This window comes from Sphaeramia orbicularis, chromosome 9 (assembly GCF_902148855.1).
Source record: "Sphaeramia orbicularis chromosome 9, fSphaOr1.1, whole genome shotgun sequence".
Lineage (NCBI taxonomy): Eukaryota > Metazoa > Chordata > Actinopteri > Kurtiformes > Apogonidae > Sphaeramia > Sphaeramia orbicularis.
Window position 1 is genome coordinate 13,651,405 of NC_043965.1, and position 18,008 is coordinate 13,669,412.

Sequence of the window (18,008 nt, forward strand, 5' to 3'; positions counted from 1 at the left end):
AATGTGGTAGCGTGTGCTTTTGTGATCATTTGGATTCAGAAATGATAGGCATTTGCTTGCCATCCTTTCCCACACAGTGTTATTTTTTGTCTATCTCCTTGAGCAAGATGAAAGATTCACTAATTCACTTTGGTGTCTCCTCTCCAGCGCAGTTACCATAGCAACCATTTAAACTCAAATCCGATCAAAGTGTTACAGCAGCTGCATTTTTGTCCATTCAGCTGACATTACAGATGTGTATATTTAGGATTAAGTTAAGTAGTCACTAAGTTAACAATGTATGTAGGTACACCAAAGATCATGTGTTCAAACAAAAATGTTTCCTTAGCTGGGTGATGATTATTATGGGATTTTGGAGGTTGAATAATAAGAATGAATATATTAAGTATCCCTTTTTTGTGAAGTTGATGTGAAATATCACTTGTTGTGGCACAAAAATAATTTAATGTTTTGGTTTTCTGGCTTCAGCCAAGGCAATGTGGTGGAACTTCTGTGTGACTCCATGAATGTCCTCTATAAATTGATTTACTGTTCTACAAGGTCATTGGCACCCATACAGATGCTGAATGCTTACCCTCTCCAAGGGTTTCCAAATCCATAAACAGAATGTGTGTTTAAGATAGCAATGTCTGTCAGGATTGTAATTCAGTCTAAATAACAGTACAGCTTTTTGTGCATTACATTTAAATGACAAATGGCATAAACATACATTAACATAAAATGTCTTTATTCGAAATGCAGCACTATACAGGATTTGTTCCAACAACCCTTTAACATTCCTGTACTTTGTTCAATGTGCATGGTAACTTTGTTCCATAATGCATAAAAGAGCTTGGCTGCTTATGTACATGTTGTATAAAAAGCATAAATCATGCAAGGGAATTTGCTATCTTGGTTGTTCTAACAGAAAAAGATCATCCATATAAGAAATGTAATCATGTCATCTCATATATATATATATATATATATATATATATATATATATATATATATATATATATATATATATATATATATATATATATATATATATATATACATACATATATATACATATATATATATATAGTTTGATTAGACTCCATCATAAATATACGTTACGTGCCTGCATATTCCTTCCATCAATGCCTCAATGTGTCAAATAAAACTAGTATTTTTCTCTGATGTGACTTATTTGAAACTGATTCTTTTTTATTCCATCACAAGTACATTCTGTCAAGAAATCATGCCAGATATTTACACTAATACCTTTTTTTAAGTTAGTATATACATTCCTTATAAAGCTCATACTGCTCTTTATCCTCCTCACCTCGACAATACACAGGTTGTTTATATAAGCATTACTGACAGCTAATACCAGCAAGAAACTGTATGGACAGGGATGCTTTAGATCCATGTAAAACGGATCACATTTCCAAAGTGCTATTTCTCTCAAGAGTGTATCCAAATTTTGCTAATCTCAAATAATTGTTTATCTTTGACTACCACTGACTCACTTAGCACTGTAGGAAACAGTAGCATCTTTAAAAAATGCAGATAGCTGTAACTGCTGGTGATAACATCAGCAGATACATCTCCTCCTGACAGGCGCCTCTTCCACCTCGTGGCTGGCTGCAAGGCTGCCATTGGCTTCAGGGCTGTGCCCACCATACGTGCTCTGCTCCATTCTCCTCATCACTAAGTCCAGAAGGGTTGTCACTGCACTGTCGACATTAACACCCGTCACTGCACTTGTCTCAAAGTAGGGGACGCTAAAGGACAGGGAGTAAGACCAGTCTTGGGTAAGAGGAAAGCACAATATGGGTGAAACATACTCAAGGTTAACATTCAAAGGTCATAAGAAGGTTTTGCATATACTGCATGTGTCAAGTACCTGTTGAAGTCTGTGGTTTACAATTTGTTTAACTTGTGACGTCATTAAAAAAGAGAATAATCTACTTTTAACCTTTGTCACAGTTCTCATCAACTAGTGGTAATATCAATGCAGTAGTGTTGAAATCTGTTCTCTAGCACCCTCCTGTGCTGAACCAGTAAAACAACTAAAGAAGCATTTTTAGCAAGACCTATTGTATCACCTACCGAAAGCAGAGAAGATACTGTAAATAAAAAAAAGACAGCAAACGTATACTAATAAATATATACTGGGATATTATAATGATAAATCCAGAAAAATACATAATTATTCAGCATAATTTCTCTATCAGATGCTTAGAAAAGTTCTGTATCAAAAACAACTTACAAAAGCTGAACAAACCAAAACAGATGACTAGATATATATTTTTAAAACAACAGTGCAATACATTAACATTTAATGATAAAATTTAAAGTCTGAGGGAATAAAATCAATGGAAATGCCCCTGCAAGCAAAATTTAAAATCTGAATTAAAGTGTGTTTGAAAAAACAAACTTGTAGAAGAGTAGATGCAAAGCAATAAACGTAATCTGTTCAATTATTATGATGTACTGTAGCAAGGAAAAACATTTGAAACAGTATTTTGAGTTTCCCACGGGTCTGATAATGATACCTTATATGGTTTCTGGTATATAATACATACTCTACTCTACTAAGAGCCAGTTGTTAACAAAGGAAATTTAAGTAGATAAAAACCATTCTCTCCTTTCCATGAGATGCAACTCAGCTGATGCATATCTACATTTTCCACCCTGAGGCAACTACTGTAGGTCACTAGAAGCAGTATGTAAATGCTCACCCGTATCTGTCTGCCAGATCTTTAGCCTGCCTGGTGTGAACATTCCTGGTGTCATTGAGGTCGGCTTTGGTTCCCACCAGCACAACATCTGGGTTATCACAGTATGCATTGGCCTGGAGCTGACCTGAACCAACACAGAGGAAGTCATTTTCTCCCATGTAATGTAAATATTCATGCATGTGCAAACTTCAAATTCTCCCTTAATCCCTTGCTGTTTGTGTTTATGCTCACTACAAAAGTGTTATTGTTCTTCAGGGGCTGAATAAAGACTGCGTTTGATGTGAAGCACAGCAGGCTGCTAAGATGACACATACTCATCCAGTTCCTGACATTGAGGAAGCTTTGCTGGTTGGTTAAGTCAAACATCAGTAGAAAGCCCATGGCGTCTCTGAAGAAAGCTGTAGTGAGACTACGAAACCTGGAAAATGGTGGAAAAATTTAATTACTTAACATCTTAGAGCTCCCAGATTACTTCTAAAACTACAATAATGCTTTGATGGAAAAATATTTTGTTTGAATAAAAACCAAATATCCTGGTGAATATGTCACTAATTTTCACTTCTTAAAGCACAAAACATTGCAGAGGCTTTAAATCAATGTGTGTTCTATATAAAATACAGTGTAAGGTGTGAATTACCTCTCCTGTCCTGCAGTGTCCCAAAGCTGAAGATGGACTTTAAAGTTCCTCTCACGGGTCCCATCAGCACCTGTCCCTGTGTATGTCTAACCCAAAAAAGATAAACATAGTACTCATCACTCCAAAAACTTAACATATTACATATTTAAACTGAATTATTTATCGTCTAAGTTTGATCAGTTCAAATATAATAGCGATATAAGTGTCAAAGTCCATGGAAATTTAGTGAGCTGTAAAAAAACAACAGTGAAGCTGTTTAACTTCAACAGCTAACAGGACATGTTTTCTCACTTCGGAAAAGCTAACTAAATGTTGGCAACAACAATGACAACCAAAAAAAAGATTATTAATTTGTGTCTGTTGTGCTGTACACATCCCAGAAGACCTGGGATAAGTTGAAATAAGTCGATAAAAGTAAAATCCATTCACTGGTCTGCAACATTTCTTTCCTTAGAGGTTACGCAGTAGTTTTGATGCACTGAAACTGGAATAATGCACTTTTCAGTGTTAGAGCATGATATGGTCACTGCTCTGTTATTAGTAAATGATGGGAGTGGGGCTGGCAAATTTTGTCTTTAATGTGATTGGTTCTTCCTTAAAGCTGCGGGAGACTTTCATCACCAATTTTTCATCAAATCTGTAAAATCCCAGTCATAGCCTAAGTATTATGAATCCATAAGTCTTTCTGTGATTACTCACCTGAATCTCTTGCCTCATGGTGAAGTGAGTTACCTACTGGCTCTGTTTGTAAACAAATGGACTGTTTACGGTGGAGTACACCTCAAAATTGTTCACCGTGAGGGAAGAGATTCAGGTGAGTAATCACAGAAAGACTTATGGATTCGTGATACTTAGGCTATGACTGGGGTTTGACTGATTTGATGAAAAATTGTTGACGAAAGTCTCCCATACCTTTAATACAATAATAGACAGTCTCTTTACAATTTAAAAAAATTCATTACAAAAAACAGTTGATGACATATGTTAAACAGATTTGTTCTATATACTCAGTGTTTATCAAAGTGTGTAATCCCATTGGTCCATTTTTCTTCAACAAGAGATCAATTACTGCTAATATTTACCTTGACCTTTTGACTGAATATGTCACCACAACTGGATGACCTTCAACCAACCATCATTTTCCAGGTAGATAGTGCACCACCACACTGGGGACTACATGTTGGTGGGTTCCTAAAGCAAATGTTTCCAGATCGGTGGATTGGCCACCTTGTTCACCAGATATCACCCCTCTGGATTTCTTTCTGTGGGGTTATGTTAAAGATATCGTGTATCAAACAAAGATACGGGACATCAGTGACCTGAAACAAAAGATCACTGACACCACTGACACCACTGAGGAGGCAATGATCCAGCAAACAGGGCAAGAAATCCAGAACAGTCTTTATGTGCTTCATGCAACTAATGGTGCCTAGGAGGTGTATTAAATGAAGCAAAAAAACTTCAATATCTACTTTTCATTAAGTAATCATTTCCACAGGTTTGTCTATTTCTTTGCTACTGTAATAAATTTGTTAAATTGTAAAGAGACTTTATGAACATCCTGTACGAGGGCCGTTCAATAAGTTCATGGCCTCACCCAGAACAGAACAACACAGACTGATAATTTATATTTTATTTTTCAACATAATCTCCATTTACAGCAATGCACTTGGTCCATCGATGTTCAAGCATCACTATCCCATCACGAAAGAATGTAACATCCTGTATTATAACAACCAGTATTTCTGGGTGAGGCCATGAACTTATTGAACAGCCCTCGTACATCACCAGATAAGTATTTTGAAACTGGCTTGTTTTGATTGGGGGCCATCTTGTAGTGGGGACAACATCACAGCTTTTATATAAATCTCAATAAATAAATAAATAATAATAATAATGTTGCATTTCCGTCATTTTTATAACATGAAACTTTTAAAGCAAAATCAAACAAAATATGAAACACCACTGTTCCAACCAAGCCCTGCTCACTTGAGCCAGTGAGAGGAGGACAAAGATAATAAAAATATGATTTTTTTTTTTACCACCATTGGAACATTTGGAGATCTGACAGCATTGGCTCACAGTGCTACCCGTGAACCTAGTTGACACCTGTTAGACACTATGATACTATTAACAGGATAATGGTTGAATTTGAATTCTTTACCCTTTCTGTCTCATTGTCTTTGGCTTGGACTTTGTGGTGTAGTGGTTAAAATGAACATCTTAACACCCAAACATACAAAAGAACTTAGATAAAGTTGGAAGTATGGAGTGGGGCCATAACCTTAATCTAAACCCTAACTATAATCCCTTAATTGATGTCTACACACATCCTCAACTGACTGACCCCAACTTCCACCTGCATAACCACCTCCTTTCTTGTCACAACATTAAAACTCCATCACACACACATTTAGCTTTAATATCCACTCTTTTCAGGAAACTTTAGTTTAGGCTTAGGTTTATAATAGAAGAGAAATAAAGTATTAGATTCCACTGCTGCACATAATATATGTGGAATTTTCTGTATATATTTTACATAAACATCTGTGGACACAAACACCTACACCTTTAATTCTTGGGTCCTGGCTTATCATAACATGGTCTTAACTTATTTATCATTTAGTTATCTACTGCCCTTTGTATTATATTGGATCATTATATCATGATGTTTTTATCATGCTTTTTACAGGTTTTATATTGGCATTTCCTAGTGATATTTGATGACATTTATTTTAGTCTGCTTTCTTTTATTTTTAGTCTGTTTTAATCATGATCAGCGAACTGCTAGAAGTACCTGTCCATGTCTTTGTCTGTGCTGTTTTTAATCTGTCCCCCGTATGTGTCCTGTGGTTTTAATGTTTTTGTGTATGAGATGCCCTCTCCAGACTGCAGAACAAATCTACCTATGGGTATTAATAAAGTCACCTTGAACCTACTGCACTGTCAGTCAGTCCTACCAAACGGAGCCCATCCTCTGTGCCACTTTTTGAGGTTTCTTGTTTTGTTTTTTCCTAGGGTCAAAAAACAGTAGGATGATAATGTGACTGTGACATTGAGCTATATAAATAAAACTGACATTTGGAAGGGATTATCTTCTAATTTCTGGATTTAAGATGTGGCTGAAACACAACATAAGTAGTCCAACCTGCCCAGTGTTTGCCTGTGTTCTCCAGTGTCTGTATTGTTTGTCCTTGTCTATGCTGTTCTGATGCCTGTCAACCCAGAGCCTTATTCCGTCAGATGTTTTTCCTAGTATAAAAGGTTTTTCTACCCAACTTGTTTCCTTGCGGTTGCTCTAATGGTGTTTGTTGGATTTCCTCTCCGCATATACAGTCACGGAAAAAACTATTAGACCATCAAAAGTCATCAAAAACAATAGTTATGCAATCAAGTACTAACTCCTGTGTGTATCATGAATAAAACAGACAGAAAACAAAACATTGAGTGCCTAAAAGCAGTACAATGCCATAGCTATTGATGTAAGAACTTTAGTCATTTTGGTTATGATCAAGAAAACATGGAAAATGGCTAGATATCAGCTCTTAAATTAAACTCTTATGAGCTATTTTTGTTATCATTATATTAGTCCAAACAAATGTACCTTTAGTTGTACCAGGCATTAAAATGACCAAGAAATTGAAGAAAACAAGGGGTGATCTAATAATTTTTTCTGCAACTGTATATACCGTAATTTTAAGGACTTGATTGAATTTACGTCTCTTGAGATAACTAATTATAATTGGCACTATTTAAATAAAAGTGAATTGAATTAAACTGAGAAAATATACAATTCTAAGAAAAAAACAAGCTCATTTCAAATTTCATGTCAGTAACATCTCCAAAATGTTGGGACACAGCAGTGTTTACCGTGGTGTAAAATCCCCTCTTCTCATAACAACAGTCTGTAAATGTCTAAAAACCTGGAGACCAGTTGTGATGTTTTGGCACAGGAATGTTGTCCATTCTTGTCTCATGCGTGATACTTTCTGCTCAACAGCCCTGGGTCTTCTTTGTTGTATCTTTCATGTTATGATCCAACAAATGTTTCAAACTGGTCAAAGGTCTGGATTGCAGGCAGGCCACATCAGCACATGGACTCTTCTACTACAAAGCTATGCTGTTATAATAGATGCAGTATGCAGTTTGACACTGTCTTGCTGAAATAGGGAAGGCCTACCTGGAAAAATACATTGGATGGGACCACATGTTGCTCTAAAACCTGTATACAGATTTCATTATTGATGATGCCTCCTTTTGTGCCAGTTGCCCATCCCATAAGCACTAATGTACCTCCAAACCATCAGAGATGCAGGCTATCTAGATGATCCCTTTGACCCCTAGATGGCCCCTTTCCTCTTTGGTCCAGAGGACACTGACTCAGTTAATTTTAAATGAACTTTGGGCCAAAGAAGATGGTGGATTTAATGCAGTGCAGCCTGATGACCAAAGGATCACTGACATCCAACACAGATTTCCAATCTTGCTGCTTGTGCACAGAGGTTTCTCCAGATTTTTGGAAACTTTTTAAGAAGTTATGCACAGTAAATACTGAAATATTCCAATCTTCACAATTTTTCACTGAGAAACTTTATTCTGAAATTACTTCTGAGTGACTCTGCCCCACTAAAATGCTTTTTTATAGCTGATCATGTTACTGACTTGTTGTCAATTATCCTGATTAGCTGCAAAATGTGCATCCAGCTGTTTCTTTTCAGAAACTCTTACTTGTTCAGCCTATAGTTGCTCCCATCCCAACTTTTTAGAGACTTGTTGCTGCCATCAAAACAATATATTTCCTTAGTTTAAACAATTAATATATGTGTAAAATCTTATCAAATAAGGAGCATCTATTTTGACCTCTCAAAATGAAAAATCATGTCAGGAGAGGGAGGCAAGACATATCTTGTCCAGAATGGGAGCAGGAGGATTTTCTCAGCACATTCCAGGAACAATAAAGGCAATTTATCACAAATGACATGAGAAACAGATGTCGAAAGAGACGCCGACTACAACAAAATGTACTCCAGGCTATTAAAAGGTTATGTTTGCCTGGCAACAGTCAGCTGTTGTGTGTTCTTATTTAGTTTTGGGGAAAATGCCTTAGAGGGCCAAGAGTGAATTGGTGATAGGTTAGGTAAATATGTATATTGACAAATGTGGAATGGTTTACATGAGTTTTTTCTTATATATGTGACCCAAAATGAATGGAACCTTGTTCATGCCATTTGGTGTAAAACCAGAGCTCTGTAAAGGTATTAAAGATGTACATGTGACAATATCTTGTCTCCTTAGTAATTATTTCTGACAACAAACATTTGGAGGTCATAGTTTCTACTTGTCAAGGAGGGGATGAAAACCTGTTGGAGAGTAATTACAGCTGTCTGACAAATGTAATGGAGTTAAAAGTATATAATATGCCTCTGAGATGTAGTGGAGTAAAAGTGTAAAACTATAGAAAATAGAAATACTCAATTGCAAGTACCTCAAATTTGTACTTAAGCGAAAGTAAAAATCTTACACTGTCTAAAACAAAAACCACAATGAACACTTAAAGCCAAACTTGGGACAGTTTTTAAACTGATACTGACAAGTTGTGATCTTCAACTCTTTATGCAAGTGAACTAAAATTTAGATTTCATTATGAAAATATTAGTGCAAACAGTATTAATTTCCATATATATTTTGATCTTAAATTAAGGCTTGATGGTTTCATTTAAGTAAAGGTCCTAATTAATTCTATTTCCTCAGTTAAAGCATCTAGTTTTTCCATTTGCATGGAAGCATAGTGCTGCCTGGCAATTGATCAGAACCATACTATAACAAGAACATTTTCATATTAAAACAAGATATCAGGTTAAAATGTGAAAACGTTCCAACAATACCTTATGAAGTAATACTTTTCATATCACAAAGTGTCATTTTCCTCATTGTACCATAACAAAATAAATAAAAATATGACCTAAATCTGAAATAACATTTGCAACACATAACTTAAATATCAAAGAACACATAAAAATAAAGACTGAAAAATGAATAAAAAAAGTACATAAAATGAATTTCAGAACTGAATCCAAGTTTAAAACTACATTCATTACTGTTAAATGCATTGCTTTACTTCTCAGAGTTCAAAAGTTGAAGATCACAGCTTGAAGGGTCCGTCAAAAGTTGAATTGCACAATTAAAACTTTTTTTTTTTAAATTAACAAAACATTTGTCCTAGATTTGGCTCCATAGTACACACTCATACAAGTGATATTATCTTCAACAAAATGACATTACCAAACTGTTAAAACATGTAACATGGACCACAAAAGCACTTGCTCCAATGAAATTAAAAAACAGACAAAAAAAAAGGTAAATTGTGGATTGATATTACAAGTGAGCAGATTTGTTGAGCTGTCTTCTAGATATTGCAATGGACGTACAAAATTATACAAATATAAGGATTTTAGTTAATGGTAACAAAAAAGTTATCTCGATGTCCAAGCTATCCATGAACGAAAACACCCAATCTGTAAAATAAAATGTGAAATCAAACATTACAATTGTTGTGAATTGTGCAGAAATGTAAATAATAAAGACCCCCAAGGAACATGTTAACAGATGATGAAGGAATTTAGACTGCTTAACATGTTACTCACCACTCTCTTTTCCCTGAAGTCGATACCCACAGTCGTTGTGAACTTTCTGTTGAACTTGTTATCGGTGTACCTGTAGAGGAAGGTGGTCTTGCCCACCCCTGAGTCCCCTAGGGCCAGCAGCTTGATCAGATAGTCATAGTCCCAATCAGCCATTGTGTAGCCGGGTGCTCCACCTGCCACTTATACTCACAGTACAGTCCAGTGCTGGTTTGAGTTGTATAAAAGCTTGGAAGTTTTAAAGTACTCCCTTCAGAAAGTACTTAAAAGGAGAATAAACCTGAAAAGAAAGGTGAAACAGTTCCATCTAAACTACAGTTCTCACTCAGAGGGTGCAGGGACTTCACACAGACTTAGGTGGACGTCATAACTCTCCACTCATTAGGCGCTGATCAGAGAGCGACTAGCACATGACTTAAGCTGGCTTCCACATGAGCAGTCAAATGCCTCCCCAGACTTTCCTCTGACTTGCTGAGCGAAAAACACAGCTTGTTTGGCAGACAGAACTCCTTTTATTGACTTAAAGGGCTATGGGCAAGCAAGTTAACACTGCATGACGCCACTCAGGTCACTGCACTGTTTCGGTTACTCTTACAGTTTGAACCAGGCAGTGTGGAAAATCAGATTTTCTTATGTAAGCGATAGTTAGCAGTCTCCAAATATCCTCAGAAACACAATTGGCTTAGTATATACTCAATATTCAACTTGCTGGCAAATTTTCTGGATGTTTTAGCATTCAGAAAAAGGGACGATCATAAGACTCAAATTCAGTAATAGCAGGGCATGGGATGCAACCATAAAATCTGGAGTGATTTCCCATGCATGATTAGAAATCTAATCATGCAGTCAAGGTTTATCGGACAAATTCATTAACATGAGGAAATCCAGGCTTTTTAGTGTCTTCGCATCAAATAACATCAACCTTTAAACCAAATCAAAGCAAGACAGCTAAACATTTTACTCTGCAAACATATTACGGCTCCTCTGAACTTCTAATATAAAAGGACATTATCTTACCACTCTGTCTGCAAAAGGAGCCAACGTCCATTCAGAAGGTGTTGTATTACTCCTGATTCAATTAAATAACCAGTATCGTGATTGAATGGCATGTAGTATATTGACAACCTTTCCCCTTTTCACATGTGATCCAGGGAGGAGTTTCGCACCAACAAGAGCCAAGCAGGGCTGTGTGCATAGACCTGGTGTTTTTCTGGGATTTCACTTGAGTTACAATGCTTCATCAGCGAATAATGTATACCTCTGTGGATTTCAGTGGAAAACAACCCACAGACCTAATTTCTAGAGGCTCAACAGAATAATCCTACTTCTAGGAGTAAACAAAGAAACCTTGAGTTTAAGATTTACTCCTTCCTTCTTTAGTTAATAATGTCATGATCTAATTGCATCTGTGAATATTTATTTACAAGGGATTTTATATTACAGGTAACTTCAGGTGAAAGTTCAACATCTACAATTTAAACCCTTTTAGACTTGATATTAGCACAGACATAGAGAGGTACTGTCGATAAAACATCACAATAACTTTAAAGTAAAGACAACTTAGTCAAGCTCCAAGTTTCATTTACTTAAGATTTTTGTGTCTGTTGCATCTACATCTTTTAACACATGCTACAGTCATTATTTTCCTGTGTTTGATACGGTATGGTTAATTTGTAGCTGGTGATTAACTCTTTATGTATTGTGATGTCTCTTCAAGTATAATGCACAACAGTGTCATCAAACCCAGGTTCATAATACTGTCATGTTCCTATAGGCTGACATAATAATTGTTTCTGATTGATCTTATTTATGTGTTTTTCAGATTATCAACTTCAGGTATTTCTCCAAAATAAACCCTTATAGCCACACAACGGCCCAGTCTAACTGGGTTTGAAGTATTTCAATAAACTGTTTGCTTGGCTGCCTTGTCCTCCAGTCTTTTTGTCTTTGGTCACCGAGTTTCTCCCAGGTTTCTTAGACGAAGGAGCTTTTAGGACAGGCTTGTGTTGCTTCCATTCAGACATCAGCTCCTTCTGAACATCCGGTGGAAGCTCTGAAAACACCTTAGGGTCCACATTTACAGGGAACTCGCAGTCAGAAGACCTGGGGAATGACAGTTCCTCTTCTGTCATGCTGTCTTCTCCATGAATTGCAGTGCTTGTGCCTAAGGGCTGCAGTGGAGGATTCCATGTGGTTGGTCTGTCAGATGAATCCAATTCATCAACAGCATCTTTTCTGTTAAGATTTTGTGAGTTTGTAAATGTCTGTGGGAGTGGGTTCGAGGGTGAGGGGCATTGTGGAGAAGTGTTTTTTCCTGGTAGGAATGAGGAGAGGGAATTTGAATAGGCAGGAGATAACAGCTCCTTCTGGATCTCTTCAGGGAGGACCTTGAACACTTCTGGATCAACATTTGGAGGTAACTGACTCATTGCAATGTTACATGTTTCATCTGGGTTCAATCTCACCACGCTGCAGGATGGTTTCTGTAGATGAGACACACCTACAGTGACAGCAGGGCTCTGTTTTCTTGTAAATCCATGTAATACTGCTTCAGAGGCAGAAACATTTTTTGAGGCTACTGTCCGTTGGGTAATGCTATGTGGGCTGGACTGATGATCCATGCTTTGTCCACCCCCGCTCTGAGAGAAATCATCCTATTGAAGATTTAAGAGGGAGGAGCAAAAATGATTTTCAGAGAAACTACTTCCAAGAAAGGGAAAGGATCATGAGTCATGATATAACAGTATGGTTTTAAAAGTAACAAAGCAAGTTTAAGATCTTTTCAGAACAGCGTGTTATCTAAACTGCACTGACAGGCTGTGTGTGTTTGGGATACAATACCTGACTTTGTGAAGAGTAGCTTTGTGACTTTCTAGGAGATGTGCTGTGACTGAAGAAAGATGTTATGGAGCACTTTCCAGTAGCAGCAGCTCTGCTGTGCAGATTACTAAAGCAAACATTAATGAGTGTGAGGTGGAAAGCAGCTGTGATGTCAACCATCTTGTGGAAGAGCTTCATGGCCAAGGGGAGCAGCTGGACCAGGGCACTGTCAGTACTGCCTAATACAGGGGGGAAAATTTAGTTTAATCCATAGAAACATTAAATACTAAACAATGTACAGTATGTTAACACTATCTTAACCATAACAGTTGGCATACCTTATTAGAGAGACTTCTTTTTCATCTCTGGTCTGTCTGTTGTTTGACTCCCCCCCATTACATTTAAAATAAAATACCTCAGGACTGGCCTCACATAATGTCAAAATTTGCCACAGTGTTTGCAAATATGGACTCAAGGATGAAGATTTTGGTGGCCAGAGGTCAAAAGTTAGGGTCGCTGTGGTGTCATGTCAGTCTGCTCTTGAGGATAATACTACACGAACACCATGAGAGAATTTTGTTATTTGATTCAAATGTGGCCAGAGGTCAAAATCACTGTGAGTTCAGAGGACAATTTTTTTTAGCCATAATGAGTGGATGTATCTGATGTAACTTTCAACTTTTGTTCTTTACAGTCTCAGAGAGAAAATCAGGGTGAACTTACATTATAAATTACAATTGAAATCCAGTGTTTTATAAAATATAATAAGCATTGTTTTAAGATGGAGAGAATTGGATTTGGAAGCTAAGTATAAATGAAATGATCTCACTCCTCCATTTATTAAATAAAACAAGATCGTTAAAGGATTTTGTTGAGCAAATGTTAGTTAATTACAATCTGACCTGATAGCATAACTTAGCTATATTAGCTAATTTCATATTGGCATTATTTCTGAATTTTACTGTAAGGTTTGTCATGTAGCCTGCTAATTAGTACGCTTATACATTACACAAAGTTGCCATTAAAGTGATCAAACCAACAGAATGTTTTAACATATAGCAAGTAGATGAAATTCCATTAATATAAGATTTCTTTCTAAGCTGTGCTATCTGTCAGTATTTTCAATATGTTAGTAGGTTTGGTGACTTTCACTTCTCACTCCTCCACAATCACCTCTGCCACAAAAAAAATCACCAGCAATACCAAAAATGCCAAACCTAAGACTTTTACAAGCAAACGAGTGACATGACTGTAGCTATGTCCACTTTTTATAGAGTCATATATGTGTATTATGTTATACACATGATGCCATATTAAGTTGTTCAATGCTTACCAGAAGTGATTTTCTGGCCTATGTGATTGGGGATAGGACACTGTCGACTCTCACGACTGAACCACTTGTTGGTTGCAGAGTATCTGCGAATGGTGAGACGGAAAGTTTGGGGCTGCCTGCCATCTTTGTGCATCCTTGTTTTAAAACAAATGATAAAAGTTAGATTCAGTGGCTCAAAAATTATACACACTAATGACATAGTGGCATTAAATAGGCAAGAAAACCGACCAACCTTTCCAATAGGCTTTTCAGGAGCTCTTGAATCTTTTCCAAAACATCTTTAGTGGATGAAATTTTCTTGAAGGAATCTTCATCACTGAGAGACTATAACATAAAAAGCACACTGCTGGTCAACTGAAAGGATGATGACAAAACAGACCTTCCGTTTAAGTAAATACTAGTAGTGTAGTTTGAGTAACGTATTCCACACCTGTGGGGCCCCAGTAGGTGTCACAGGTGAGTCATCAACACCCAGGGCCAGATTCTTCAATCGCTGAGCACTGGGGCTTCCAAACTCTCTCACTAACTCAGCCAATGAGAAGAGCTGAAGGTCACTCACACTGACCAATCCCAGGGCCTGAAGTCTCTTGGCTGTTTGGTGTCCCACCCCTGAGAAGACATGAGAATAATAACATAACAACAGCCTAAGGAGACAGTGATGAAATTAAATGTAATGTTTTTAGGTAACTGAAAACAAAACTGAAAAAAATGACAAACTAAATGTGTGACAATATGAGAATTAGAAAACAGATATGGATTTTTGGTATCTACATCACCTGCAGGACTTCTCATTACTAGAGTTTTAACTCTTAAACAGTAATACTCAAAATTATTCTGATCAATGATTAAGTAATTTATTTCAGGTAAAATCTCAAAAAATTCATAGACTGCAGCTTCCCATGAGTAAACAAGTTATACTTTTCTTTTGTTTATTACAGAATAAATTAATTAACAGAATACCAAAATAAACTATTTTTTGCAGAATAAACTAACAAATAATTAAGATACATATAGAGAGCCAAAGTCCTGCCCCTTATGCTATGCCCCATGGGACCTAACCCAGGGAAAAAATATGAACAGTGGTCAAAGGTGAGAGACAAATAATTTTTTGAGCCCAATTAACTTGTCACCATTTACACATCCATCCATCCATCCATCTTCTGAACCCACTTCATCATTTCCGCATATGATGTTTATCAATTTAAAATATAATTTTATGAGCTAAGCAAGTCACAGCTTGTGCTAAAGATATAAAAATACATACTTTTGTGTCAAACAGCTGAATGGACTACATCTCTTGTCATATGAGGTACACGTCACCAACACCAAAAAGGGTGCTTCCTTTGCACATTCTGCACAATCTATGTGAATGGGATGAAAATGTATGAAACGGCATGAAAATCACTCTGACCATCTTAAGGCTGTAGAGACACCTATGAAAGCTCTGAACAGTGTGTAGAGAGACAGTTACAATGCTATCAATGCTGCAGCTTTCTGCTGTGTGTCTTCATATTTATGTATTTTCACAGTCTGATACTCCAACAGCTTTACCACAAACTGCATTTATAGACTCCTCTAAACTGTCAAACATGAGCTGCAAACCAACACCTCAGCAGTTGTATTGTATTGTGATTGTATTTCACGGTCTAAAACCTTTATTTAATCATGCAGCATTTTGGTATTTAAAACTTGAGTTGGCAAATATACCTGGTACTTTGCGGAGGCTGCTCAGGCAACTCACAATGTTGCTGACATCCTCAGGCAACAGAGTGGTTTGCTGATTTGGTTTGAAGGTGCCCGACACCAGTTTGGCCAGCAGTTTGTTTGTGGCGATGCCAGCGCAGCCGGTCAGGCCCAGTTTGCTGTGGATGGCCTCTCTCACCTCTGCAGCAACATGTGAACCTAAAGCCAGCCTTGGGTGTTTACCGGTGGTATCATCTGTATCTAATAATGAAAAAAGCTTGGTAATATCAGCAGTTCATGGTCTGAATTTTAACCAGATCTTTCAGTTTCTTGCAGTGTGAAACTGAGAGCTCAATGCAAATTCTGTAGTTTCTCAAAATGTTTCATCTCATTTCCCATTTTCCAGGGGCCAGGTGCACATCTACAGCTACATACACAATGCATAAATATACATACTGATATGATTGTAGACATGGCCTTTAAACGAGTAGCTGTGTGATTCATGTGTCTGCGTAAGCCGTCTTTCCACCATCTCCGTGATGTCCATGAAGTTCTCATCAAATCCAAGCCTCTCTACCAGTGGACAGTAGGACATCAGCAGCTCTAAGGTAAGAAGATGACATAAGGTGCAGCAAATACAATCGAATCAAAAAAGAGAAATATGCTCTCAGAGTCTAGTATATAAAGGCGCAACTATTTCAAACTGGTCCAGTCTAATACAACGGACCTGCTAAAATTGCTACTATCCTGACAATAAAGTATAAGTGATCTGCTTATTCCGTGTTTTGATACTGTTGTTTTGTGTGCTATTGAATTTCACAATGTTATAGTGAGTTGTTAAATATTTATTGGATCTGAACTGACAAAATTTTGCAAAGAAGCATTATCATAGACATTATTTCCCACCCAGTGTGTCTTTTAACCTCCAGCCAAGAGCATTCAAATCTTAAGAAAAGTCTGCTTCTCGGATTTGAACTTTCTAACACTAAATCCTGACACCTAGTACTAATAATTAAGCTACACAGGTTATTCTGCTGTTAAATTCTCTCATAATTTTTCTGAGAATTACCTCACATCACGTGTCACCAAAAGGACCCATAGGTTTAGATTCATCACTGACTGTCTTTTAAAATTGTGGCCTCAGTCTTACAAAGTTCTTAAGCCTTACCTGTCACTTTATAGGACATTTCTCTGTAATGTGTCAGGTCTTCTCCTTTGACCAGCACCAGCTGAGGACATTTTTCCATTGCATCAGTCACAAACATCAGCTTGGTGACACCTTGCTCTCTTGCCACATAGTTACATGTGACTACTATGTTTTTCTGCTGAATGCCTGATGAAATGAGAAAAAAACAAAACAAAAACAATATGGCATTTAACTGTTCTGGAAAACAAACCCATTTAGATCCTGTGTACGTAGTCACTTTTTTACCTAAAGGCACATTTTTTAGAGCTGGATTTCTGATCATTTCTACTTGAGCATAGAAGCAGTCCAGGTCAAAATGCACAATGACTCTATGTGCAGGTGTTGGTATCATATTATCGTCTGAACCTTAAAAAAAAAAAAAACAAAAAAAAAAACAGAGCGTCAAGCATTAAACCGTCTTTATCAGTTGGCACGTATGCACATATAACAGAGAAATACTTTTCCTGACTGGCAAAAAGCCATTTAAATATTACAGAAAGTCAGTTTTCAGTTTTCTAGATTGTCTTTGGATACTTCACCAGGAGTTGGATCTGTGAAAATATTCTTCCATTCGGTGTCATCTTCTCCCGCTTCGTCCTCACTGTTTTCCATTTCGAACAACGCTGAGAGTACGCGTTTTCAAAACTTTAATGTATCAGAAACCAGATAAAACAGATGTATATGCAACAGAGGGAGAATGACAACAACACCATGCACGATGTACGTACTCCCGGGTAAGGTCTGTTTAGGTGTAAAGTCCAGTTCAGCTTTGTACAACACTACCACCTACCGACGTGGAGGGCTTACTGCGATAAAAAAAAAAAAAAAAAAAAAGTAAAAATTAAAAATAAGGCCAATTTCGTGCCCACATTAGTTGCATATTAGTGGTTTAATCTCTAAAAATATACAACATTTTATTATTATGGTAATTCGTTTAATATTCTTATTTTCGTCCCGAGGCTATATAAACGAGGCCGGTGGTGTGTTCAGGTTCATT

General features: G+C 37.0%; 2 protein-coding genes across 2 annotated transcripts; both read right to left on the minus strand.

Annotated features, from left to right (window-relative positions):
* Positions 1 to 1,040: 1,040 nt before the first annotated feature.
* Positions 1,041 to 11,828, minus strand: rab27b (RAB27B, member RAS oncogene family). The gene is made up of 5 exons (XM_030142672.1): positions 9,993 to 11,828; positions 3,349 to 3,434; positions 3,026 to 3,129; positions 2,712 to 2,835; positions 1,041 to 1,751 (listed from the first exon to the last, which is right to left on the minus strand). Exons 1-5 carry the CDS (start codon positions 10,143 to 10,145, stop codon positions 1,562 to 1,564), a joined length of 657 nt encoding a protein of 218 aa, XP_029998532.1. The 5' UTR covers positions 10,146 to 11,828; the 3' UTR covers positions 1,041 to 1,561.
* Positions 11,470 to 17,745, minus strand: poli (polymerase (DNA directed) iota). The gene is made up of 10 exons (XM_030142667.1): positions 17,551 to 17,745; positions 17,258 to 17,377; positions 16,994 to 17,158; positions 16,282 to 16,428; positions 15,850 to 16,086; positions 14,573 to 14,751; positions 14,375 to 14,466; positions 14,143 to 14,276; positions 12,831 to 13,048; positions 11,470 to 12,643 (listed from the first exon to the last, which is right to left on the minus strand). The coding sequence occupies exons 1-10, from the start codon at positions 17,621 to 17,623 to the stop codon at positions 11,870 to 11,872; spliced, it is 2,139 nt and encodes a 712-aa protein (XP_029998527.1). The 5' UTR covers positions 17,624 to 17,745; the 3' UTR covers positions 11,470 to 11,869.
* Between the last annotated feature and the right edge of the window lie 263 nt (positions 17,746 to 18,008).